Source organism: Halichoeres trimaculatus, unplaced genomic scaffold (assembly GCF_033239565.1).
Source record: "Halichoeres trimaculatus isolate MK-OKI-2021-1 unplaced genomic scaffold, fHalTri1.1 fHalTri1_scaffold_4, whole genome shotgun sequence".
Classification (NCBI taxonomy): Eukaryota; Metazoa; Chordata; class Actinopteri; order Labriformes; family Labridae; genus Halichoeres; species Halichoeres trimaculatus.
In genome coordinates, this window is record NW_027437182.1 from 36318470 (window position 1) to 36344152 (window position 25683).

General features: G+C 39.7%; 1 protein-coding gene across 1 annotated transcript in view; it reads left to right on the forward strand.

Moving 5' to 3' along the window:
• naaladl2 (N-acetylated alpha-linked acidic dipeptidase like 2) overlaps positions 1 to 11255 on the forward strand; it is an 894403-nt gene extending 883148 nt beyond the window's left edge. The window contains exon 19 of the mRNA XM_074668343.1: positions 10850 to 11255. Within this exon, the coding sequence (XP_074524444.1) occupies positions 10850 to 11096 (247 nt within the window). The 3' untranslated portion in view covers positions 11097 to 11255. The remainder of the gene's footprint in view (positions 1 to 10849) is intronic.
• The last annotated feature ends 14428 nt before the right edge of the window (positions 11256 to 25683 follow it).

Sequence of the window (25683 nt, forward strand, 5' to 3'; positions counted from 1 at the left end):
GGGCTCACGCTCGCACTGAGGATGTGTCGCGGTGGTTAGCTAAAATAGTGTGTTTCTCTGCTTCTTTGGGTCAAAAACAGGAAAAGAGAGAGTCTACTCTTTTTGGGTAGTTTTGGTGTTTACATAGTCATATGTAAAAATATTCTGTGGGTCTTGAAAGATTGATCAAAACGCTCTGAAAATGGCTGACAGCCAATAAGTAAAGGCATTAAGAAGCAATAACATTAATAATAATAATAATAATAATAATGATAATAATAATAATAATGATAATAATAATAATAATAAATAACAATAATAATAATAATAAAGAAAAAGAAGAAGATACTTGTGTCTGCTGTGATAAATTAAAGTCACTCTCAAAAAAGAAATCTTCTCAAGCGTTTTTCTGTTTCTGTAAAAATTCTTTTTTCATACTTTATATCAGTGTTTCTCAACCCTGGTCCTGGGGACCCCCTGCCCTGCATGTTTTAGATGTTACCCCACTCCAGCACACCTGATTCAAATGAATGGCTCGTTATCAGGCTCGAGCAGAGCTTGATGATGAGCTGATCATTTGAATCAGGTGTGTTCAAGTCAGGAACATAAAAAACATGCAGGGCAGGGGGTCCCCAGGACCAGGGTTGAGAAACACTGAGCTCAGTCCAGAAAAATGTTGCTACAAGTTATTTAAAGACAAAATGAGGTCTGAATTGTTTGTAACAATTAAAAAAAAATCTTCCAATGGAACAAGGAAAGTTGCTTAAAACTAGAATAATGTCTTCATAAAAGCAGGGGCGTAGCTACAATTAGGCAAACACAGGCAGTTGCCTGGGGCCCCAAGATTCCCAGGGGCCCCCAAAGCATCTCTTAAAAACTGATTTATGAAGTTCTCTTCAATTGAAAGCATTTCTTTTTTCTAAATCTTACTTCACATGCTTCAAAATACATCAAAAGGCTTAATCTTTAATGATGGTTTTGGGTCCTCCCCCTCCCTTCTTATTCAATGGGCTATTCCATGTTACAACACATCTGAAAATTTGATTCAGGAAGAAAGTGGTAAAAAACACTTTTTTCCATTTTTTTTCTTATTTTCAACCAAGTCGGAAATAAAAACAATGTTGATCTGAGATCTTAGATAAACATATAAGACTTTTAGGATTTTAAGGACTTTATCTAGCCCAGGAAACAGGATCATTTTCTCAAAATCAAACTTTTTGAGTTGGTGATAAACATTATTGTACAAAATCTATTTTTTGGAAACATAACTCACTGGACAGGGGGTCAAATAAAAATACATTAACTTTAAAATAATAGTACCAAAAAGTATGGTAACTGTAAATATCACCTCTTTCAGTAGATTTTTTTTTCCAGTTTTTTGTTGTGCTTGATATTTACATATTTTTTCTTTACTAAATTATTTTTTTCAATATTTACCTATTGTAATGATTTTCACTTCATACTTTCTTGTTTGTTACTGTTACTCTGTAAATTCCCCACTGTGGGACGAATAAGCTGTCAATTGACCATAAAAGATTTCAAATCCAGGACAAAGTGGACTAAATTATGTATTCACTTTTTTCAAAATCAAACTAAAGTACAGAACTTGAGGAAATGCATATAGTTGCGTTAAGTTACCATGTACAAGATTAGCACTGTCTCATGCCTTGATTCTGGGAAAGAGACAGTGGACCCAGGGAAGGCCAGTCTAGCTCTGAGGAAGATAAGTTACAAGGACATGGAGGGCCCCACTGACTGGGTTTGCCTTGGGTCCTCAAATGACTAAATACGCCCTGCATACAAGTAACTTTTCTCTTGTTCCATTGGCAGATTCTTTTTTTACTTGTTACAAGAAAGTCAGACCTCATTTTTGTCTTTAGATAACTTGAAATATGACATTTTTCTGGACTGGTCAGGTAAATGTGGCTCATATTAAGCCTCTGAAAATCCATTTCCTACTGAAAATAAGAAAAAAAAACACTTGATTAGATTATTTTCTAGTGCGCCTAAATTAATTACAAAATTTTGTATAATACAGACAGAAAGAGAGCAGCAAACGGCGGAAAGAAAAAAAAAAGCGAGGAAGCAATATGAGAAAAAGAAACAAAAAGGAGAGTAACTAACTTTTTTTTACTTAGTTTATTGTTTAAGGTTGAGTCTGCAGGACTTTCCTAAAAAATAAGACAACTAACTTTTACAGTAAAGGATCCTGCTCCACCGTATCCTATGGGCCTCTATACATGTGTGCCAGTGTCTGTGTCTGCCTCAACCCCCTCCTCGGCCTGTTTGTTGATGTTTAGTTATGTCAGGATGTTTCTGGGCGGAGAGTCAGTGTGGTTACCTCAGCCAATCACAGAACGCCCAGTGCGCAAGTGACTTAGTGTGTTGGTAATGAGTGAAAGTAGCTATCCTGAGTGGTTACAATGGTGGAGCTGGATGTCATCAGTGTAGTAATGGAAATAAAGGCCATGTTTACAGATAATGTTACCAGTGAGTAAATAATGAACAGGTGGGGAACAAGCACCAAACCCTGGGGGATGCCTTAAGCCTGAGGAGCAGTGTTACAGGTGCAGTTGTTGATATGAATAAGCTGTTGACGGTCAGTGAGGTATGATGTCAGCTAGGAAAGTGCAGTCCCAGTGATGATGACAGTATGTTCCAGGCTGGAGTAAAGATTGGTGTGGTTTATTGTGTCAAATGCAGCGCTGAGACTAAGAAAGATGAAGTGGCCAGAATCAGAGGACAAGAGAAGGTCATTTGGGATTTTGAGGAGTGCTGTTTCTGTGCTGTGCTGTGGACTTCAGAGAAATATCACCTGGTCTATGATGACTGAAGATTGGTACAAAATAAAGCATAGAGTGGTACATTCACTCTATTTTGAACACCATACCTTTGTTGACTCCTTTTTTTCGCTTGACCGAACGATATCTTCTTCAACCTTCTCAAAAAAGTGAATTACAGATTTTTTCTTGTCCTGTTTCCTACATAAATTTACAAAAAAAGCCACAATGTTCCTTCTTTGGCCCTTAAATTGGTTCTCCCCTCAGCAGCAGAGCACACAGTCACAACGTGCAGCTGTCAGCGCTGAATAAACACTGCTCCTCCTGCCTGAGTAACACCTGGGACCAGCAGACAGTTTAAACCCAATTTGTTGTGTTGCAGAGCCGGAGACGGCCTCCATTAAGAGTGGATGTCAGGCTTCCCGTGGGCCATACCAATCGATAGCAGATGTCTTTATTAACACAGAGGTGCTTCAGGAAGACCTTTTCCATAACTGGATATTCACAGACAGATGGAGGATGAGAGTCTGTTGCTCAAAGAGAACAGACAGGGAAAACTGCACCTCCTCTGAGGCACTCCTTCCCTTTGCGTCTCACTGCTCTCAGTTAACTTCAGCATTTTTTCATTGTATTTACAAAGCAAATATTTAAAAGAGCACTAAATGAAAGGCTGAGCGTCCCATGGTTTGTAAAATACAGATAAAGCCTTTTTGATTTGAGTCCAGTTCTTTATGAGTCTCACAAAAGCTCCCGTACAACAAATTTCCAAAGGTGCAGAAACTGAGAGTAGTTCTTATGGTTTAGTTTGTGAGAGTTTCTGTGTGTGTGCTCTCCAGAACAGTGTTTTACATAAAATATGTTTCTGGAACTAATAAGAGGAAGAAGCCCGACATCTAACTGCATGCGGACTAACTGTAACATTTACAGAGAACAGAACCATCAGGAAGCTTTAGAGCTGAACCCTACTACGGCGGTCTCTACCTGTAGATTAATTCTGGCACAACGATTAGGTAAGTAAGCAACTACGTAACCTTTATTTGTATAGACTTTTCACAGACAAGCGTCACAAAGTGCTTCACATTAAACACCATTTGATTTAAATACAATAAAAATTAACATCAATACTACTGGCTCTGGAAGCCTGCTTAAAAAAGAAAGTCTTTAAATGCTTTTTAAAAGTCTCTACAGAGTCCAGGGAACGCAGGGACAAAGGGAGTTCATTCCAGTGACGGGGCGCCACTGCTTTGAAGGATCTGTCTCTGGTTTTGAAACAGGTTCGAGGAACCATCAGTAGGTTCTGACCTGAGGACCTCAGAGTACGGACAGAGCTGTAGGGCTGGATCAGAGCACTGATATATTCTGATATATGGAGCCTGACCATGTAGGGCTCTGAAGGTTAGAACAAAGATTTGAAAGTTTATTCTAAAGGAGACTGGAAGCCAGTGGAGGGACTTTAAGATAGGAGTGATGTGGGCTCTTTTGTTAGTGTGTGTCAGAAGCCTCGCAGCCGAGTTTTGAACATACTGTAAACGGCTCAGCTCTTTCTTACTGAGACAGGTGAACAGACCGTTACAGTAGTCTAACCGTGAAGACACAAAAGCATGGATAATAGTCTCTAGTTTGTCCCGTGAGATCATTTGTCTCAACTTAGAGATATTGCGCGGTTGAAAAAAAACAGTTCTTAATTAGCTTTTTAGAATGCTGAGCTAGGGACATCCCCTCATCCAAAATGACTCCAAGATTACGAAGATTAGCTGGAGGCTATTCTCATTTAACCAGTGTTTTACCTCTGACAGGCAGTTTGTTAAAGACTTTAGTTTGTGGGCCTCGGAGAGTTTAAAGGAACAATAGAGCTGTATGTCATCAGCAAACAGATGATAGGCCACATCACTGAACCGCTGAATTATCTGACCAAGAGGAAGAATGTACGATAGAAACATTAGAGGGCCCAGGATGGAACCCTGTGGAACACCATATTGCAGGTCAGCTGGCTTGGACATCATATGGTTGACAGCCACACTGAAGCTCCTCCCAGTCAGGTATGAAGTAAACCACTCCAATACCAGACCTGACATCCCCACCAAATCACGCAACCGATTAACCAAGATGTCGTGGTCAACTGTGTCAAAAGCCGAGGACAGATCTAACATTAAGAAGTAAATACAGTTACCTGAGTTCTGTTGTTCTCTTTGCTAATTTAAATTTAAATTTAATCAAAAATTATTTCAATTACTAAAATTCATAACTTCCAGACTGTTTATGACTGCTTAATGCAGATAACTATGTATTTCTATGTAACTATTATATTTATATTAAGCATTTAACTGTGACACTATATGATTTCTGTTTTTCAGGATAAAGAACAAATGAAAAAGGTCACAAATACTGACGTCAATGTGTAGGGAAACAAAGTGACTGAAATATTAATTAACACTGCAATATTTGACGTTTGAGAGCTAAATGTGAAGAAATGTACCTGTTGTTTTTTGTTTTATAATTTTAATGCTGCACTCATGCTACCTATAGGTGGAGTCTGCAGGACTTTGCGTTACTTGTCAGTAAACACAATATTCAAACAGGTCTCCTCCCCTTTGGATCAGTGCCAGCAGCAGCACACACCCACAGCCTCCAACCGTAACTACGTGAACACACTCACTAGCCCAGCAACCACCTGTAGCATCGCGTTTCTTCGTGGGAGAGACTCAAGTGCTGTGCACATGACTTGGCCTGCTAGCACGAGCTAATCACAAGTATTTGACACATACCTGGTTAGCAGAAAGCTAACTCGCATCACTCTTCATCCAACACTGCTCTCCAAGTTCCTGAAAGGGAGTGAAAGTCAGGCCAAGCTTTACCCTCAATTAGGAAAAGCTTTATCTGTCTGGCGTTTCATTTCACTTTGGTTGTGTTTTTCTTTCTGCGTGCTACGTCCACTATCCTAGATGCTCAGGATAGCTTCTTCTTACTATCAACATACGGTCACTTGCGCGCTGAGCGATATGATTGGCTGATGGAACCATGATTACTTTCTGCTCAGAAATGTCCCAATATAATCAAAACATCAACATAAAGGCTAAGGAGGGAGTTGAGGCAGACACAGACACAGACACTGGGGCACATGTATAGAGGCCCAGAGGAGATTATTGAGCAGGACTATTCCTGAATAAGTTGACATCAGTGGGGAATCCTCAGGGCCTTCAAGGTATTCAGTGAAGGCCTAATAAAAAATATTGAAAGAATTTTTGTACTCCTAAATAATTATTTTATTTATTTGTTTTATTTGGTTTTTATTTATTTATTTTACTCAATGAAATCATAGCAATGAGTTTTATATTATTTTTATAAACTTATCCTGGCAACAATGGGTTAATATAACAAAATGGAAAATGGACCAATCACAATTTTCCTGTTGATGGTATCTGGGTAAATCAGCGAAACATTCTGGCAGGCAGAGCCTTCAGTAACTGCAACGAATGCCTGAGTAACTCAAGCGAACGTGGACACAATTTGACAGTGACAGCTGTCTTGGCCAATCATATTTTGTTAAGTTGTGGGCGGGATCATTTCCTGACATCTTCCGGGGATTCGTGAATACCTACCAAACACCCCCTCCCTGCTCCTCTGCACTCAGATGGGGCATATTTTACTTGACCAAAAACACAAATAAACGGACTCCCACCAAAAAGATCTGATATCGGTCTGCATTCACGCTTTATTTAGAGAATTTTCAGCGCGTTACTTTCACACAAAAATACCGCTAAATAAGGCTCTAGTTCTCATTGTGTCGTAAAACGGCACTACCTCCGCTGTAGAGCCACAGCTGGCTACGAGACTCTCGCCGCTTAGTGTCTCAGTCCGCGCGCAGCGTGTAAGATATAAACAAACGCAGGTAGTCTGCCAGGACGAGGGGGACACATGTTTTGTGTGAAAGTAATGCGCTGAAAATTCTCTAAATAAAGCGTGAATGTAGACAGATATCAGATTTTTTTCGGTGGGAGTCCGTTTATTTGTGTTTTTGGTCAAGTAAAATATGGCCCCGTCTGAGTGCAGAGGAAACCAGCAGAGGAGCAGGGAGGGGGTGTTTGGTGCGTGCGCCCTGGGCTTCTGCTGCACAAAAACACTGCTGTAGGGGTAATTTCTGCTCTAAACCTTGTGATAGGACCCAACTTGTTCCATCCCGGAGTAACACTTTAATGGATAAGCGCCGAACTGTAGCTGTGAGTGAGTGAGGAGAAAAGAGAAGATCTAGTTGGCAGAACGTGAGGAGAAATGGCGGAAAGTAATGGAGAAGACTGTGTGGTTGCTGGATTACTTGAAACTCAGTTTTTTTTTTTTTTCAATTTTATATCTTAATTTTTTAATTGTTTGAAGTTGTGTTAGGTATTGCAGTGTTCAGGCACATGATAAATTTGTAATCCCACAAAACTATCAATATACTAAACTTCCATGTCACATGATTTTGGCTATTGTTTTTATTTCTGTGTTTGATTGTTTATTGCCACGTGTGGTCCCATGGTCCTACTGAAGGCCCAGTGGCTGGGGCCACAGTTCGCCACTGGTTGACATAATATTTTTTTGGAAAATCCTGCTTACTCAAACTTTAACTATTTGCACCAACCTAATCATATGATGATTTGTTTAAACACATTTGCAAATAATTTTATGAACTTCTTCTTCTGCCGCTGTTTTTGTGAAGTCAAACCTCATCAGAGGAGAGGTCTCTCTGTTTCATGAAGTGGAGTTGTGTGGATACAGGGTCTTAACCACACTCTGACTTTGAGTCTAAATTGCACGCTGAAGGTCAGTGTTCCTTCACACCCTACAGCACCCGACCTGTGTTTTAACAGATGAAGAATCACTCCATTTACTCCCTAAGACTGTCTGTTCAGCCACTTTCAGAAAAATCAATGTACTCCAGCTCCGAGGAGAGCTACACTGTGAAGTCACTGCCTTTCTGACCTACAAATGACTACCCTGTACACCCCCTAAGGCTCAGCGGTGTTTATATATGTGCTCTGCTTTATCTGTGTCTGAATGTTTGTAAATTCCTCTGTGACAGAAAGACTAAGAGACCTGGATACAGAGAGGCTTCAAGCACAGTTATTCACAGCAGGAGTGACCTGTCTGGGACAACAAAAGTCAAACGTCCAGTTGTGAGAAAAAGGTTTTCATGTGTCCCTGTTTCAGCTCTGATCATCTTTTGTGAGCCTAAGGAGAAAAGTAAAGTAAATGGTGGTTCATCTCACACAAAAGCCAAAGTCGACTTGAGCCTGGACTAGAAGAAAATACAAATTTAACCCTGCTCTAAAGTATATTCCATGGACCAGTGTTGAAGAGAAGTCTAAGAAGGGGTCTTGTAGTTTTGCTTAGCTCCGATCTGTATTTTTTATTGAGCTCAGTCTCAGTCCAGTGTTTCTGGATCTTGATTATGTATGGTTCCCTCTTTGTATAGCACAGTTTCAACCTGCATACTGGTGCAATTCCAAGTTAAACTGAAAAATTATTTACAGATATGAGTTTGAGCCCATGTAGTGATTTCCACTACAGTCTGTTTCCAAAGCAGAGCCACCTGAGGGCCTGAAGATCAGATCCATCCAGTACTGGGTTGAGGTCTCTCAGAGGCCAAGGTTCCTCCAGATTCTCTGAATCTTTTAATGTTATAACACTGTAAACCAAACATTTCTGATCCTGCATTCTGAACTATTTTTAAGCTCCATTTGTGTCATAACTTTAATCTGGTTTTGTGTTCTCTATTTTTTTTTTACCTTTTATTTTCACATAATAATAAATCATTTCATTTTTAGAGACAACAGCTCTGAGAGTTGTTGAGTTTCTGCAGAATGTACAGAGCTTTAGCTTTATACAAGCAGACTGTGAACTGCACAAATAGAGTTTAGGGAGAACTTAGTAGGTAGATTTTGGTTTTGGTTTTGGTTTATGACCCTGACAGAAAATGTAAGTGTTTACATGTTGCAGAACATGATTCATTTCAGTGACACCATCAGTGCTCTGTAAGATTAAGTCTGGCAGACACATGGAAATGGCCTTGGCCCCTGGGCCTGACTTTGAACATTGCTTCTGTAGATGATTAATGTAATGATAAGATATTTTTGGTCAAACAACCACATTTTTTAGTTCCAACCTTTGATTTTTTCTTTATCTTATATATATATATATATATTGTTTTACATAAGCTTTAAATGATTTGCAAACCACCTAATTATCTATTTTATATCTTTTTTTTTTTAAAACACAGGATCCCAATTTTCATTACTGACCCAAAGCTAAGCCATGTATGCCCCCTCCACTCAGTCTTTCAAACAGTGAACATTTAGTCACAGGTGACCCACATACTATGGCAAGTGCAACAGTAGATATATGAATCATTTTATTGTTGAGAAGGTTGATAAAAAGTTCCAGTTACAGACTAAATTTACTGCCCCCAGGGCAACCCTGATAAACAGCATCTGGTTAGCATCAGCATCTCAGACAACGAGACAGAGGATCAGCATTGGTCAGGACTAAAATATGACCTCTTTTTTCACCATTTTTACTAAGAGTGAGTCTCTGTTAGTTTGTAGCTATTTACACTGAATGTCAGCACAACGTTTCACAACCTTTGTTTTATCAGCTATTTCAGATAAGCTAATGAAGCTAGCTCCAGAAGCTAACGCTAGCGTAACCAGAGCCCTTTGGACAACAGCTAACAATGATGTACGATCACCAAAGAACAAAAACCAGAACAAAACAGGCCAATGAACTCCCAACAAATAAAGAGACATGATGAACAACGCAGCTAGGAGCTAACATTAAGCTAACTTTAGCTAACATTGGAGAAAATCCCAAAGCATCTGTCAGACTGCAGTGGTGGTTCTAGTGTTGAGATAACTTTTATTTCTTTATAGCAAAGTGACAATCTGCTGCCTCAAATATGATGTCAGCTTACTTAGAACAGATGGAGACATTGTTCATTTAATTCACACACAGCTGATGTTGTGGTCGACAGCACAACTTTATCCAGTTACTTGGTTGAGATGTGGCTTATGAAAGGGTTAAAAAATACACTCAACTTCTCAGGATACCTTTTGTTGAATTGCATGTGTCCACTGAACACAGCTTGACCATTTTTTACTTAAAATCTCAGAAAAACTTTTAAAAAACTGATCAAAAACCGACTTTCTGCAGTGCATTTCACTGGGGGTCCAGTCAGAGAATGTCTGTATAGGAATGGCCACATGCTCTGTGATTGGCTCATCACATTTGAGGGCGGTACTTTGCCATAGGTCAGTTAGTATGTGCACATAAAGCAGACAGGAGGAGAGACAGGAGAGACATAGGAGACAGGATGTCCAGTGTCTGTGGATGTGTCCTCTGTAGTCCTTTCAGTCGCCATCTGTAGCAGCTCCTCTTCTGTGTACTCCGGTTCATACAGGTATCCTTTTGGTTCCAAAGTGAATGGAACTTCATCGTCGCTGTCATAGTCACTTATTTTGAATTTCCTACGCTGCCTCACAATCCTTAGAGTACAAACAAAAGAATTACAATACTTGATCAAACTTACACGAGGCTACAACCGGCGCCCGAAGCATAGCTTGTTTACATTCCCTACAGCTGAAAGGAGGAGAGGGGACGGAGCGCACTAGCGCTGCGCGGAAGGATAAATGACCAGTTAGTTAGGTCCGGATAAATGTTTATATTTCCGAAGACTTAATGGACTTAAAAAAAAATTGTGTAGCGTACTCTTAAACTGTGGTATTACTTTTTGATTTTAGTTCTTGTAGGCAGAGAAAATAGCCTTTGAATCTGGTACGGTCTCTCCCTGTTAGCGCCTATTTCCTCGTCACCATCAATTACAGTCTGTGTCTTACTGAGGGAGAGGAGACAACATTCTACTGTATCTAATGTCCTTAGTGGTTACATAGAGCTCATACAACCCCACTTCAAAAAAACTGAACTATCCCTTTAACAACTGTTGTGACTAAAATCCTTTACATAAGTTGTGCAAAGTAAACATTTACTGTATTATGAAACACTGCAGTACATATGCACATGTAGTTTGTTAACCCTCTCCTCTCTTCTTCTCTTTGCAGGAACTTGTTATACAGCCTCCCTGGAAAGACACCACAGTTCTCCATCCTCAGGTTCTCCCAGGAAGCCGCCTTGCATTGCAACGTCACCAATAGAGCGGTCAGACACAGCTCTGCAGATAAGGAAGTGCTCTGCCACAGCACCATGAACCAGTCCCTGTCTCTCATCCTCAGGGCCATCCGCTCCGCTGAGAGGCTGGTGTTTTTTGGCTTGGACTTGTTTGAAAATTACCCAGGTGATGCGAAATGATCCTGGCTGAGAAGAGTTAGATGAGATTTGAACTACAATCAAACTCCAATCGTCTCGCTTTATGGAGGAAAAATTGAGAATCACAGGAAGTAATCAGGCTTAATATGTATCGACACTACTCAACAGGAAGGTTATCTAAATTTCAAACCAATATTATCATTAACCTCCCAGCTCCACACTGAGTGAATAACTAATATTGGATTGATTAAACTTCATGAAGTCCAAAGTGAAAGGAGAAGCTTTAGATGTCCAATGATTTGAATTATTCTCACATGAAGGATTGTGAAACTGTTTTCCTAATTGATGAATGTATTAAATCGTGTTGCACAGCAGCCTTTAGATATGCAAACAGCACTAAAATGAGGCGATTAAAATTGCACTATACACTATTTCTGTGATAGTTGAAGTAAAAGAGGCAAACAGTAACCTTCTTAACATGTTATTTTCATTTGATCGGCCAAGGGAACCGTTTTTAGGCACTTTTCTCCATCCTTTCTGTGACAAATCCAGCACCGCAGCTTCTGAGGAAGCTAAAGTACATATTTCTACAATGCTTGACAAGGTGTAAAAGCCTTTATGAGAAAAGTCTTCACATGTGTTGGCACTTCAGAGAAAGTGGTTTGACAGAAATAAGTCAAAAAGGCATCAGTCAGTGCGTTACATGAGTTTGAGTATCCCAGTTTGATTTAAGATATGGTATTTGTCAGCACACAGAGGAGCTAAGTCATTCATTCCCCTCTGAACATGATAAAACCTTACATCCCAGTTTCTTATTCCTCCATCGTATCTGTGCAGACGCCTTTCATGTTCCCTCTTCTAATCCATCATCAGTCTCAAAACGAATACAACATAAAAACTCTCTTAGGATTTAGTATAGTCACCTGCATGCTAACTTTAGCTTAACCGCTGACCTGGGGCCTCAGTGTTTCCCCATCATGGCTCGGCATCAGTTGCTCCACCACTGTCTCCTGCAGTCTTGTGACCGAGCATCTCATACAAGGGTTTGTGGAATGTGAAAGCTGCTGTACCATATCCACTTCTATTGTTCTGATGTTTGACCACGTGATAATTCATCATCTGTGGCCCAACAGCTGTCAGAAACAAGGGTAAAAAACCTGGGCTGGTATTCACAAAGCATCCTGAGGCTTAAAGTAGCTCTGAGTGACATCATTCTTAGACAGAACCTTAGAATTTCATATATTCTGTAATTTTTCTCAGACTTTTCCCTTAGTAAGGGGCTGATCGTTATTCAAATAGGACCGGGGTATATGATATTTGACTTCGCCATTGTTTCTATATGAAACCTTACTCTGCCAGGTGGGGTCAGTATTGAGTTCACAAAGCTAATGTGAAACTAAATCTGGAAACGTCTTCCATTTGATTCTGACACTGCAAAATACAGACAGACTGGGAGCTTTATTTTTTGTATTTAAAATAAACAGCTGTGAGTATAAAAGCTGTCATTATCAACTGTCAGGTGTCAGTTTTTTTCTCTCCTACCTTCCCAGCTGTAGAACAGTGTTGTATTTTAAACCAAATGGACCCGTAGCAGCCGCTAAAATCCATTTTGTGTCCTTTTATAGTATTCCAAAGCGGTCCTTTAAAGAGCCATTCAGCATTTAACATACCGGTAATAGCTGCAATCTCATATGAGCAACTAAATACAGTTCTGCTCCTCCAAACTTGTTTCTACCGGCTCGCGCCATCTTGTCATACATACCAACACTATACTTTACGACCAATCAAATCACCCTTGAACCATTGCATTAAACCAGGGGTGCTGGGTGAGAGAGCATGTCTATTGGTCACTGTTTTCATTCAAGCCTGGTGATGCGAGGATAAACGGGCCACTATGAAAGTGACGTGTGCACAAGCAGGAAATACAGTCTATGGGGAAATACCATTGTGGACCATGCAGGGTAACTTTATATAGGGGAGTATAAACCAAAACCTCTGAATAAAATATGAATGGAAAACAAACAAAAATAACATAAAAAACTTCACAAATTAAAGTTGCATGACCCCCCACTGGAGCCAAAATAAATTCCTTGTGCCCCCACCCCCTAGTGCTCCCAAAAAAGTTTGGGAAATACCCCCACCACCACCACCACCACCACCCCGTTTTGGACCAGCCCCATTTGCATATAAATATCGATCAGCCCCTAAGATAGAAGGTATTCACAAAGCATCTTAGGCCTTAATAGAGCTCGTAAAGTGAAAAAAACTGTCAGGAGGAGGGGAGTAGGACTTTAAGGACGCGGTCACACTGGCCAATCGTGCCGTGCCTAATCACGCTTCAGCAGTAAAGCACGTTTGGAAAGGCCAGTGTGACCGCAACTGTGCCGTGCTCAAGCACGATTCCCTTCCGTGCTTCGGCACGCTTCGAAGAGGTGGGCTTCAGCACGGTTTACTCCATGCACGAACACAAGCACGCGGACAGCGCGTACGATCCATTACATATAATCACCGCGAGCGCATCTCTCCACAATCATTTTAAACAAAGCGGGGGTGTTAGAGGGCTGTGTCGGGCGAAAACGACTTACTATAAGTCCAAACGTCTCTCAAGTTGTAGCAGTGCTCTCTGTGTCTCATTGTGCTGACTCTGATGAGATCGAGCTTCATGTAAACAGATGCTTCACGAGGACGTAGGTGGGCTGTGCGCGTGTCTAATACCCGCTAAAGTCTGGTTCATATTGGGGTAGTGTGACCGCCGGCCGTACTCTCCAGCTGGGGATCGGCGCTGCAGGGGGGCAATCGTGCTCAAGCACGGCATGTTTTGGAGGGCCAGTGTGACCGCGTCCTAAGAAGCCTCAGAATGGTCACTGATACTAGGGTCAGACTTTCCCAACATGCTAAACACAGTTTTGCCACCTGAGACAGCTGTTTAGCTGCTGATCCACCCCCTAAAACAGTCCCGTTGACAAACAGATAAAATTATATAGCATTCATGCAGTTATTTATATCAAAGGTGGTATCAAGATTTCTTGCTAGGAGTTTTTAGGCTAAGCTAGGCGCTCTCTGAGAGGACTCTGAGAAGCTTTGTGAGTATGTACAGACCCTGGTTAAAACCTCTATGTTAAACTGATGCTGTAGGCAGCCCTGCAAAGCTTCCATGTCCATGCAGAGGCCTGCGCGTGTAGCTAATGTTCGCCCAGATGAAAAGTCACTTTGAAAATACAAAGACCACGAGTCCCGTGATTGGTCCCCTGTGTGGGACCATGCTTCCTGTGTTTGGAGTCGTCACACATCTCACCTCCTATGTCTTCTCTCTTCCTTCCTTTGTAAAAGCTGCTTTGTGTTATACCGCAGCTTGTATCAGCTAAAATTTGACATAGCATGCTTAAACAAATGCCGTGAAATAGCAGAAAACATAGTGGAGTCGGTTATAGAGACAACACTGCCCTCATGTGTTTTAGAGGAGAACTGTAGAAAAACGCGAACAAATCGAAAAAGGAGTATAAACCAGGCTCAAGGTGTATAAAGTATAAACCTCAGTATTCTGTCTTCTTTGTGAGTTTACTCAGGAGCAAAACTGGGATCAGGGCTCATTCCAGTTTCCGTTTACTCACATACAAAAGGGGCGCTAACTGGAGAAATCAAAACTGGGATACTCAAGCCCAATGCACATGCTGTATCTATTTTCATGAGTTGAAGGCATCTACTGGTAAATTTGGTTACGTTTAAACACTTTCTTATTATTTTTTTATTGTTTATATTCATTAAAAATATTTTAGGGGTATTTTAGGGGTAAAAAAAAAAAGACTCAAAATGAGCAATATCTGAGTGCTTGCTGCCTACATTTAGCAGGATGTGGCTAACTTTGCATCCATGATGACACAGGAAAAAGTTTGAAACATCACAAGATCATCACAATGAATTAAACACATAAGGCAATAAGCTATTTATAACCCAGCAACTCCCTTTAGCTCCCTGTACTGTAAGCTGAGGCATCTCATGGCTCGGCGCTGAAATGAAAAAGCAATAAAGATATTCAACAATCTTACTGATATTGAAAAAGGCTACAGAAAAGATTTTAGTAATAATGAATGGTGTTTTCAGCAGCAACACCAGTTATTTTTCTTCTACACTGCAAACAACTGAAATACTATCAAGTGTTTTTGTCTTATTTTAAGTAAAAATGTCTTATTGCACTCAATATGAGGCACATTCAGCTGATCAGTCCAGAAAAATGTCTTGTTTTCAAGTTTAAAGACTAAAATGAGGTCTGTTTGCTTGTAACAAGAAAAAAAAATCTGCCAATGGAAGAAGGAAGAAATGCTTGAAAATGAGCTTGGAAACAGAAAAATGTTTTACAAGTAACTTTTCTCTCATTTTCACCCAGTCTTATGGATTGTGTGTCAACAAGAAGAAGCTAAACTCTGTGAAATTCTTTCTGTGTATTGATTTGACATAACATGTTACCAGTTTTGACCAATCAGATTGAAGCATTGTACACCATCAGATGATATGTAAAAAGACCCGGCAATGAAATGGGATAGCTAAAGAAGGATTATCAGTCTACGTCATCATAAAGTTGCGCATGCATCTTGACCACAGAAGCAGCGCCTAGTGTCATTCATTCAGACGGGTCAGTGTTTTTTAAACACTAAATTCAAACTGTTAGCTGCATCTATATGATACTATACAACAGAGGTAATGTCTATCAAGTTAGGACGGTCACAGAGCAACCAGTGTTTTGGAGTTATTAGCGACCATGCTTACTAGTGGCTCTCAGCCAAAGGTTTCAGTGATTAACGGCCAAGGGCTCTAATTTCGTGGGGCAGTGCAGGGGGCGCAAGCCTGGCGCACCCCGCGCAGTGTTAATTTCATGCAGCGCACCGCCGTGCACTGCCAATTTGACAATTTGGCAGACCATCTGTGCAGAGATGGGTGTGACGGCGTGCCAGGGGGAGGTGTCAGCAGATTCATGTTGGCACAGTGACAATTTCATGCCAAAAACAGTGCAGAAAGTGCGCTGAAAGCTCGCCAGCTCCAACCTGGTCTATCCTCGGTGCAAAGCAGAGCCCACCCTCCGCAGCTTTAATTTGGTGACAGGCGCACATGTGCTCACATGTCAATAAAGCCTCAGAGGCAGGTTTCCAGAGTGTCCGCCACATTTTAATGCAGTAAACAATCACAGCAATCACTATTTAATGTAACTGTCTGAACCAGCATATACATTTATATCTATATTAATTTTCCCGTTGCATCTGATGTCAGATTAAAGCCATTTGTCATAATGGAAAGTTAACCTGATGGCAGCTGGAAGTTTGATGCACATCTTACAATTAAACAATAAACAGCCTTAACATCTGATACTGAGTATATATCTGGCTTCTCCCATTTCATTTAATCCAAAGAAAAGAGGGAGAGAAAAGATGAAGAAAAAAGAGACAAAATAAATGTATGTCACTCAGGATTTACCCGTGATTTCACATATTTCTCTGTTTTAGTCTTTATTTTTAACGTAATTTAAAAAGATGGAGCACATTATTGTAAGGAGGATGAGGCGGAGACACAGGGAGAGTATACAGTATATCACCAAAAGTTCTGCTATTTGGCGATGACAAACCAGGAGTGCAGGTGGATCAAAAGTATTCTGAATGGATAAGCCAGCTGTGTAACTGTCTCTTCATTTTGTACTCCTATTAATGACAAAGGAACAGATTACATCTGTCCCGGGAGCTGACCCACACGGTGACGTGCTTCATGTCCTCCGATGCGCCCTGCTGTCCATTCTCCTGCTGCAGGGACAGCGGCTCTAACCGTCTCAGCTGCTGGGTCTTTCCAGCACACTTTCACTCAGACCAATCAGACGCTGCGCCTTGGCCGCAGCGCATTTAAAGGCGAGGAGAGGCGCTCATTTGATTGGTGAAAGCGCTCGGCTGTGTTAAACCCACTCATGGCTTTTCTCCTCCCTCTCTGCCATCTGTGCCTCTCTGCGCCTTGACTGCGCCTCTCTTGGCACTGCAGGAAACTTGCAAAGTGCGCTGGTCATGCCCTGTCCGCGCGGCGAAGGCCGGCGCAGGGCAGGTGCGCCTGCGCTTGTGCCTGGTCTACCAAGTTAGAGCCCCAAGAGTCACTGGTTAACAGGGTCACACTTTACACTGAAACACCAGCGACAGCGACCCGCATCTGCGGGTGTGAAATTAAATGTGCCGTCTTTACCCAACCTCAGTTAACCAGGTTTGACTACAAACAAGCAACATTAACTGCTGATACTGAAAATCCATATTTTACTTTGCTTATATAATGAAAAAATTGGTTTGAGGCCGAGGTTATGACCAAACATAGACTCAATTTAGAGAGGAAATACCAATTGAAGCTATGAATTATGATTAACAAAAACAGATAGTTGTGTGTTTAAATTTCTCTCTGGGTACATGCTGGATTTCTCCACTAAAAATGTCTGTCCACCCATTATCTGTCCACTTGTTGATTTCCACTTACTGCTATTTCGCAAACCTGGGAGCTTTTTACCATCCGTCAAAGTGATCTTATGTTAAGAAAAAAAAGAATTTGTTTTTTGGTGGTTAACTCCACCACGTCTGTTGGCAAACCACCATACTTCTGCACTCAAGTTGCATACGCATCCGTCGATTTTGATAAACAAAACAAATAATCCCTCTATAAACAAACACAATAAGGAGAAAGACAGAAAATCACAGCTGTTCACATCAGTCATAGCTGCTGTATTTGTTTTCCAAAGACTGAGAGACAAAAAGTTCTTCTGTCTGGATCAGCTGGTGCATGAACACAGCCAAATGCTGCTTGGAAATCCAGTCCTGTTTAACATTCATGACAGTCTCAGAGAGTAGATTAGATAAAAACACTCAGATGCTTTAGCATAAACAAGTGAAATTAAACTGCAGATTGGCATCACAAAACACAGCCATTCCAGAGGGATGCATTTACAAGCATTATGCAGTGTTTGACAATTGCACTCTATTTCCACTTGCCGCTCTCTCCGGTTTGCTCAATGACTCTGCAACACTCTGCAAACTCTTAATATTTAAAGTGGCGACAGCCTGTGTTATCTCTCAGCTTCCTCACTGTCTTTATTCTTCTTACTCTCTCTTTCCCTTATGAATGCCGCTGTGCAGTGATCTCGCTCTATGTGCAGCAGATTACGCCGTTCATGACAAGAGATTTCAGGGGAAACGGCTGGGGACGTGGGCCTGAAAAGAGAACTGAGCAATAAATTGTTTTATTTGGAACTGTTTAATAACTCATTAATATGATGGAATGGCTTTCAGTGCATTGTAATGTGAGAGGAGAAGAAATAGTGCACGTTGGTTTTACGGTTCTCAGGCTGTAGCAGAATCACTCAGTCCAACCAAAGCTGCAAACTCTCAAAATAGCAGCTCCAGGAGTTGAAAAGGAAATCATTCAACATGTACAGAAAAACTGGAACAGGGATTCAGGTTTTTTGTAGTTAGGCATGAAGTGTAATAGAACAGTGTTTGTGTAAAAAGACTTCAGTAGAACATTTTTTATGATGTAAAAAAAAAAAAAGTTTCATACCAAATTTATTTGTAGAAGGTAATAGACTTTTTTAAGCTTAACAAAAAGATGGGATGGGTTCAAGTTTTGCAGCTTAGAAATTTTTAGTGAGTTGGAATTTTGTAGTTACACAACTTTTGAAATGTTCGTTGACGTGATTGAGCTTCCGTGAAGATACTAAAAGCAATCTCTGCTTCTTAAGTCGCCCAGATAATTGGTTTAGTCTAGCGTTTCCAGATACACACATTATGAAGCACCTTATTCTTACCATTATTATTATTATTATTATTATTATTATTATTGTAATATTTTTATTACTTCATCTCAATTTGCTGCAAAGATTTGATACGCTACATTTTGTAAAGGAAATTAAGGACGTGTATTTTGTTGTCCAATTTGCAGCTCTGGTTTACTGAAACAAACTAGTCAGGGGACAGAAATACTAATGTTCACTGCTCGATATCATGTGCCTTTTATCAGCAACAGATGCTGTAATTCAAATATGAAATGGCAAACCAAAAAAAAAAAGACCTAATAAAGCTCTAAATCTTTGTTTACGCACTAAATACGATCAGTTTCCCAACTCTATTTGATGAGCCAGTTACATACGTTGTGTTCAGATCTGGTGAGAGGGAAAAAAGGAAGTAAGGATTGTATGAGGTGGTTGTAATAAAAGCTTGGCCTCTTTGTTTGGAGACCACACGAAGGAAGCTCCTCTAACCCACTGCAGGGGGGTCAGAGCTTGACCAGGTACTGTACTTTATTAAGGAACTCCAACCTCAACACTGATAGAAGTGTAAGTAAAGGCTGTGTTGTCACACACTCCTGAACAAAATCTTAAAGCAAAAGACAAAAACAGAGTGGGGAAATAATAGAAAACTGCACTGTCTATAACTGATGTCCATTTCTGTAAATACACACGCAGGATGGTCCCAAAGAGTGAGCTTGTTCCTCTGGAAGAAGTCCAGAAACCCAGTCATTACCACACAAACCAGGACCCTAAGTGATGCAGGAGGCCCCCTGCAACATCTCCACAGAGCCAACCACAGAGCCATTGTTCCATTGAAGGAAAAAGCCCCAGATCATGATGGCCCCCCCACCACTGTGCCACCACAAAAACATCTCTAGTGGGATTTCCTCTAGGTTTTTATAGTTCATATTTTTTGTAGGTTTTTATTTTTATTTTTTTATTCTTATTGTTTTGACTATTTTATTTCAGTCTTAGTTCACTCTTAGCTTGGTTTCTTATTAGTTTGTGTGATAAAAACTCAAAACATCATACCATTTTCAGAGGCATGCACAGACTTTTAAAAGTTGCAGGGGCCAAAAGAAAGAAAAAGCACATACAGTGCACTTTTTTTTTTCTTTTTTTTTTTTTTCTTTTTTTTTAACCAAAGAGCACAGTTTATTATACTTCAACCAACCAAGAAAGCAGTTTGGTGTGTTTTGCCATCCAAGCTTGAGGCTTGGATGGCAAAAATTAAAATTGCGAGCTCCCCCAATAAGAGGCACAGCTGAGGCACAGGTGCCCTATGGCTGTAGGATAGGCCCCTGCTACTACCAATGTGGCTGCTATAGCCGATGTGCTTAAGTTTCCATTTCAGAAACAGAAGGGTGATGTCTGCGAGACTACGTCCATGTTTTATACAGTCTATACTTACAATCCACCAGTGAGTGATCCAATTCTTTGTGACTGCTTCCCCTGTCTTAAGAGTTTGTTCAGGACTGTGTGTGATATTTGATATTTATTAATCTCAGTTTGAGGCTGTAGAGTTTGATCACCCTGTTGGTAATATGCGTACAGTTTCCAAGCACCTTGCACAGCCTCAATGAGTAAAAAAAAGAACACTGAGCACTTGAGCACTGAGGTGTGTTCACAGTACAGAAACTGAATTTAATGGCAATTGAAAAGCAAAAACCAGCAGAAAGATTATCATGATACAGAACACAATGAACTCAGCCTTTATGATGAGCTCACCTGGACTCAGATTTCATGGTGACTCTAGACCACAAAAAAGTCCTGTTTTCAAAGTCCCAGGAATAAACTTCACGTTCACTGTGATTGCACAGCTTACAAAGCTCAAACAACTTAAGTTGCCAAAGGTTTAGCTTCAAAAAGGAGTCAAACTAGTTGAGTTACATTGCAGAAAATGGAGTAACTTAAAGCTCTTTGGTGCTTTAAATTATGTCAAATATCAGCTAGGTGCTTTAAAACTGTAAATGTTTGCAAAGGGCAAGAATAAGTCTGGCAATTAAACCAAGCAGACCAGTGTAAGATCAAAAAGCCATTCAGCACAATAAGCTATAAATATGCCTGATTTCAAATCATCATCCCCCAAAATCCTTATTTGACAGAAATAGTTGCAACCAGCATGTTATCCAAACCCTTTGCTGCACACTGACACAAAAACATAATGAAGATGTTATTTGGTTTTACAGACTTCTAACGTGTGAAGAAGTCATTTTGATTACCGTTGACCTGATTTGTTGTATGAAAAGTTTACCTCACAGCATGAATCTTTTGCATCTGTTCAGCTATTTGCATGTCAAAACATCTCTGCAGAATCTCTGTTCTTAAACTCTTGTACATAAAGGTTTGAAGTGGTTTCCCTGCTTTAACCCATTTTCCTCCATGTGGTGCAAAGTCAAGGCCAAAAGTTTTGATCACTTTTATAAATATTTTAACATTTGAGGTCTCATTTTTTCATCTTCAGATCCAAATTTTTACAGCTTCAAACTTTTTAATGCATCCAGATTTCTTATTTACCTCCAGATTGTATTTTTTTTTTTTTTTGGTTCAGTTTTAGACTTTTGGCCCTGATCTGGTGTGGGGGGCGTGGGAGAGCTGTGGGATCATGAGGAAATCATGTTGCCTTTAGGGAACGTAGGTACAGTGAGAACTATGACTCTTCACTTTCTATTCAACATATTCACAGATTGGCAGAGAAAAAATGGACACCAGTGGCAAACTTCTATGTAGCAAGATGGTTTTGACTTTTCTTGGCACCAATGACAGAATTAGAGCAATAAAATGTGCCTGACTGTGGAGACTTTATATTTCCCACTCCCACATATCACAATGAATGCACCACATCTGCTCGCAGGTAAGAAATATCCTGTTTCAGGGAATACACTAGGAAATAATCCTAAATTTTATGTTGATAGGTAATTTTTGGAATAATGGGGACACAGGAAAAAGCATTTCTAGGTGTGTAATTTGCCAAAGCTGGTAATACACAGGGCATACAAAGTTAACTATAAAGTGAAGAGTCATATTTCTTGCAGTACCTACGTTTCCTGAAGGTGACATGATTAAAGAAGGTTCTGCTGTCATTCATGATTCCACACCCCTCACAGTTGCCTCTCAAAAAATACAACTTGAAAGTGAATAAAAAATCTGAATGCAAAAAAAAAGAAGAAAAAAATTGAAAAAAAAAAGAAAAAAAAATTGATGAAAAAAGAATGAAATACTGTTGAAAATCTGGATCTGAAGCTGAAATGTAAAATCTGCAACTGAATAAAACAAAACCTCAAATGTTAAAGTTAAAAAGACAGTAAAAATTGAAAAAAAAAATTATTAAACAGAATTAAATTATATGTAACTTAAAAAACAGTTTTGCATACTTATTTTCATTTTGAATTAAATGATGTACTTTTTCAATGTTCAAGCTCAAAACTTTGAGTTTTGGTTTAGGTTTGTTTGTTTGGTTGGTTGGTTGTTTTTATTAATGATCAAAACTTTTGGCCCTCATTCAGAATCTTTCTCCCACTCTTTTGAAACAACCCCATTAATAACTGGAGGAAGCATACACCTCACAGAGGTCATCTTCTCCTGACTTCATGCTCAGAGCAGCAAGCTCAGACCATCTTTTGCTGCCGTGTTACAGGTTGTGTGGTCATATGATATGATCACTCCTCGGATGACATACAGCTGCAAAGATAGTGGATAGTAAAAATCCAGAAGTACATAAGACTATATTCTAACCCACAAAAAAAAGACAGCCCATTAGCTCCAGTGTGACGTCACAAGAAGATACCCACTTAGGAATCTGGTCTATTTATCTTTATCATGTCAGTAAAACATAGGATCACGATTTGCAGTACAAAATGCATCATTGCACAAGTAGGGCCTCCACCCTACCTCTAAAGAGGTCTCAACTCACAGGTAAACATCTACCTGACGTAGCTAGACCATGTGCTGTTTACTATGTACAGTATTTATTTAGATTTTTAGATGGTTTGGTGAGGGACTGCCCATTGTTCTGACAGCCCTTGAATCCAAAACCCTGATAGTAGCAAGTGTAGTCGAGTTGGCCAAAGTACAAAAGGCTCTAGGTCATGCTGAAACTGGCCTATCATGAGGACAAGACACCAAAAGAAGATAATTTAGTTTTATTATTATTATTATTATTATTATTATTATTATTTTACTTTTTTGTTCCATTATGTTTGTATATTGAAAGTCTCAGATGTGTAAAGGAACATCACTGTGTGAATACATGCTCCTGTTGATTCAGCACCATGGACAGAGCCAGTGAGCCCGGCTTAATACAACAGAGTATTTTCTTAAACTTTCTTCTTTCCCTATTTTTTTTTCTTTTTCCTTTTTATTTTTTTTTTTTAAACACCCTGTTTCTTTGTTTATTTCTGTGACTTTTGGGCTTTGAGAATAAAGAGCTTTTGTTTTATACATCAGAGGCTGTCACCAAAACACTCTTGGTCCATTGGGGGGATTTGCAGATCAGGGTTTTGAACTGATGACCTTTCAGAACAATGGCATGGCACAATTAGGCTGACCTTATATGCAAAGTTAGATCGTTTTCTAATAGGAAAAACTGAAAACTGTTGTTTTTGTAAAAATTTGCACAAAATTGTGAACTTGTGAATGTTCTGTGTTGTTCCATTTTGAGGTGAATTCCTCAAACCTTTCATGCTAACAGAAAACTGCCCTCACACAAAAAAGGTTTGATAACATGTGAAACTATATTTCTTAAGGAAAAGCTGATTTTTCCTTCCAGATTGAACACTCAGCATTAAATAAGTCCTTTAATGGTTTATGATGTTTCTGTATGCATGACCCTTTTAACTTCTGTAGCTTTTAAAAGATTTTTTGGCATGTTTCTTATTCCCCAAACTGTTCAAGTCTTGTTAAATTTTTATTACAATAAAGAATGTTTCAGTGTCTCTGTTTCCCTTCTTTGTTGTAGTGCACACAGGTTTAAAAAGGAAGGGTAAAGCAAAATAAGCAGTGTTTTGTTGTCCATGGTACTGTAGAGAGGTCAGAAAGCCGTATGAGGCCCCAGAGCTGTAAGTTACAGACCCCGACATGGACAGATTAGTCTATCACGGGCTAGCATGTAGAGATGGACAGCGGTAGCCACTAACTGAGCAGAGAGGAGAGTCTGTTTTCATCTGGAGTCCAGGGGTCAGTGATGCAGCTGTGAACGCTACCTAATTGCTAATGGAAGCATCAGAGCTGTACCCTGAGGGGGGAGTTCATGAAAACATGCTGAAGGCTGCAGAAGGCAGGGGATATCCTAACTTAGTTTTTTTTTTTTTTTTTTTTTTTTTAAGGAATAGTTTAAAAAAAAATAATAATAAAATAAGATAAATAGAATAGAATAGAATAGAATAGAATAGAATAGAATAGAATAGAATAGAATAGAATATGTCTTTATTGTCCATGAAAGTGGAACTACACTAAGATACAAAAGAAAAGAATACATAAAAACATATATGAGACACAATAGAAAGGTTAAGTTAAAACAAGATCTAGTTAAATAAATTAATAAAACACAGTATTAAAACAGTTCAGGTCATTTTGTGGATTTGTCACAAACAAACAAACAAACAAATCATTTGTAGATCTCTCATTTGTTGATTTGATCTTTAACTGTATTATATTTTCTTTAGATTTTTTTTAGTTCCTGACACGTGTGATTCAATGTTTTGTGCCTTTGTACAATCACTATCACCAGATTTAAAGCACATACTCTTGAAATTATTTTTCTTTGGAAATCTTAAGCTGGTCATAAATGTTTTTTAGAAGGATAGTTTATTATATGTAAAGATGTTTATGATATACTTTCAATTCTTTGCCCTGAAACAAAGGAAGAAACTTGGATTTGTTATTTGATGAAGCAACCAGATGAGCGTGTTTTTGGACCGTGGGAGGAAGCTGAAGAGAAGAGCGTGCAAACTCCACACAGAAAGGCTACAGCCAGGGAATCCAACAAGAAACCTTCTTATAAGTTACCGGTTCATTTACACAAGTTACATATAAAGGCAGATTGTTATTTTTCATTGAACGTCTTATCAGAAAGCTGTATCTTTAATAGTTCATAGCAGATGAACTGTGATGATTTGGTCTTTGACTTGCCTTTTGTTGATTTCTGGGTTTTTCCTTATGTTTCAGCCTTCTTGCTTTCTGTATTGATTCTTGATGATTCTAGTGTTTCTGTGTTTATGTCTTTAGTTCTTGTTCCTTGTGGATTTGGTTTGGTTCTTGTCATGAGTAGGTTCTTTTTCCCCCCCCTCCTGTGTGATTACCCCTCATGTGTTTCACCTGTGTCTCGTTTCACACATGTGTTTGATTGTCCATGTGGCTATAGTGTTTGGCTGTTTTCCAAACCACCTACCACTCTAGCAGTGCCTACTATTTTGGCCAAAATTCAGTATGTAGTAGTCAGGATGCAAAAAACTTGTGAGATCTGCAATATGCCAGTGTGTTCTACTGATCCAGGGAAATTTCTCATGGAGAATCAATACAGGTGTGAAAGGAGACACAGGTAAAACACATGGGGGACAATCACACAGGAGGAAATACAAGAGGAACTAAACCCAGCACAGAAAAACTAAAGACAGGAGCTGTGTCCCAATTCAGGGCCTGCAGCCTATGAAGGCTGAATTTCAAGACTGATTACATCACAGCGGTGGGTCGAAGGCTGTCCCATTTCAAGGGCTCCTCCAAATGCAGCAGACGAATCCAGCCTCCTTTTTGGGTGCCACGGAAGATGGATTCGGTCCAAAAGGAGTCCTGTTTTGTCCAGATGTGAAGGATTTCTGGAAACAACTTTGTGATTGT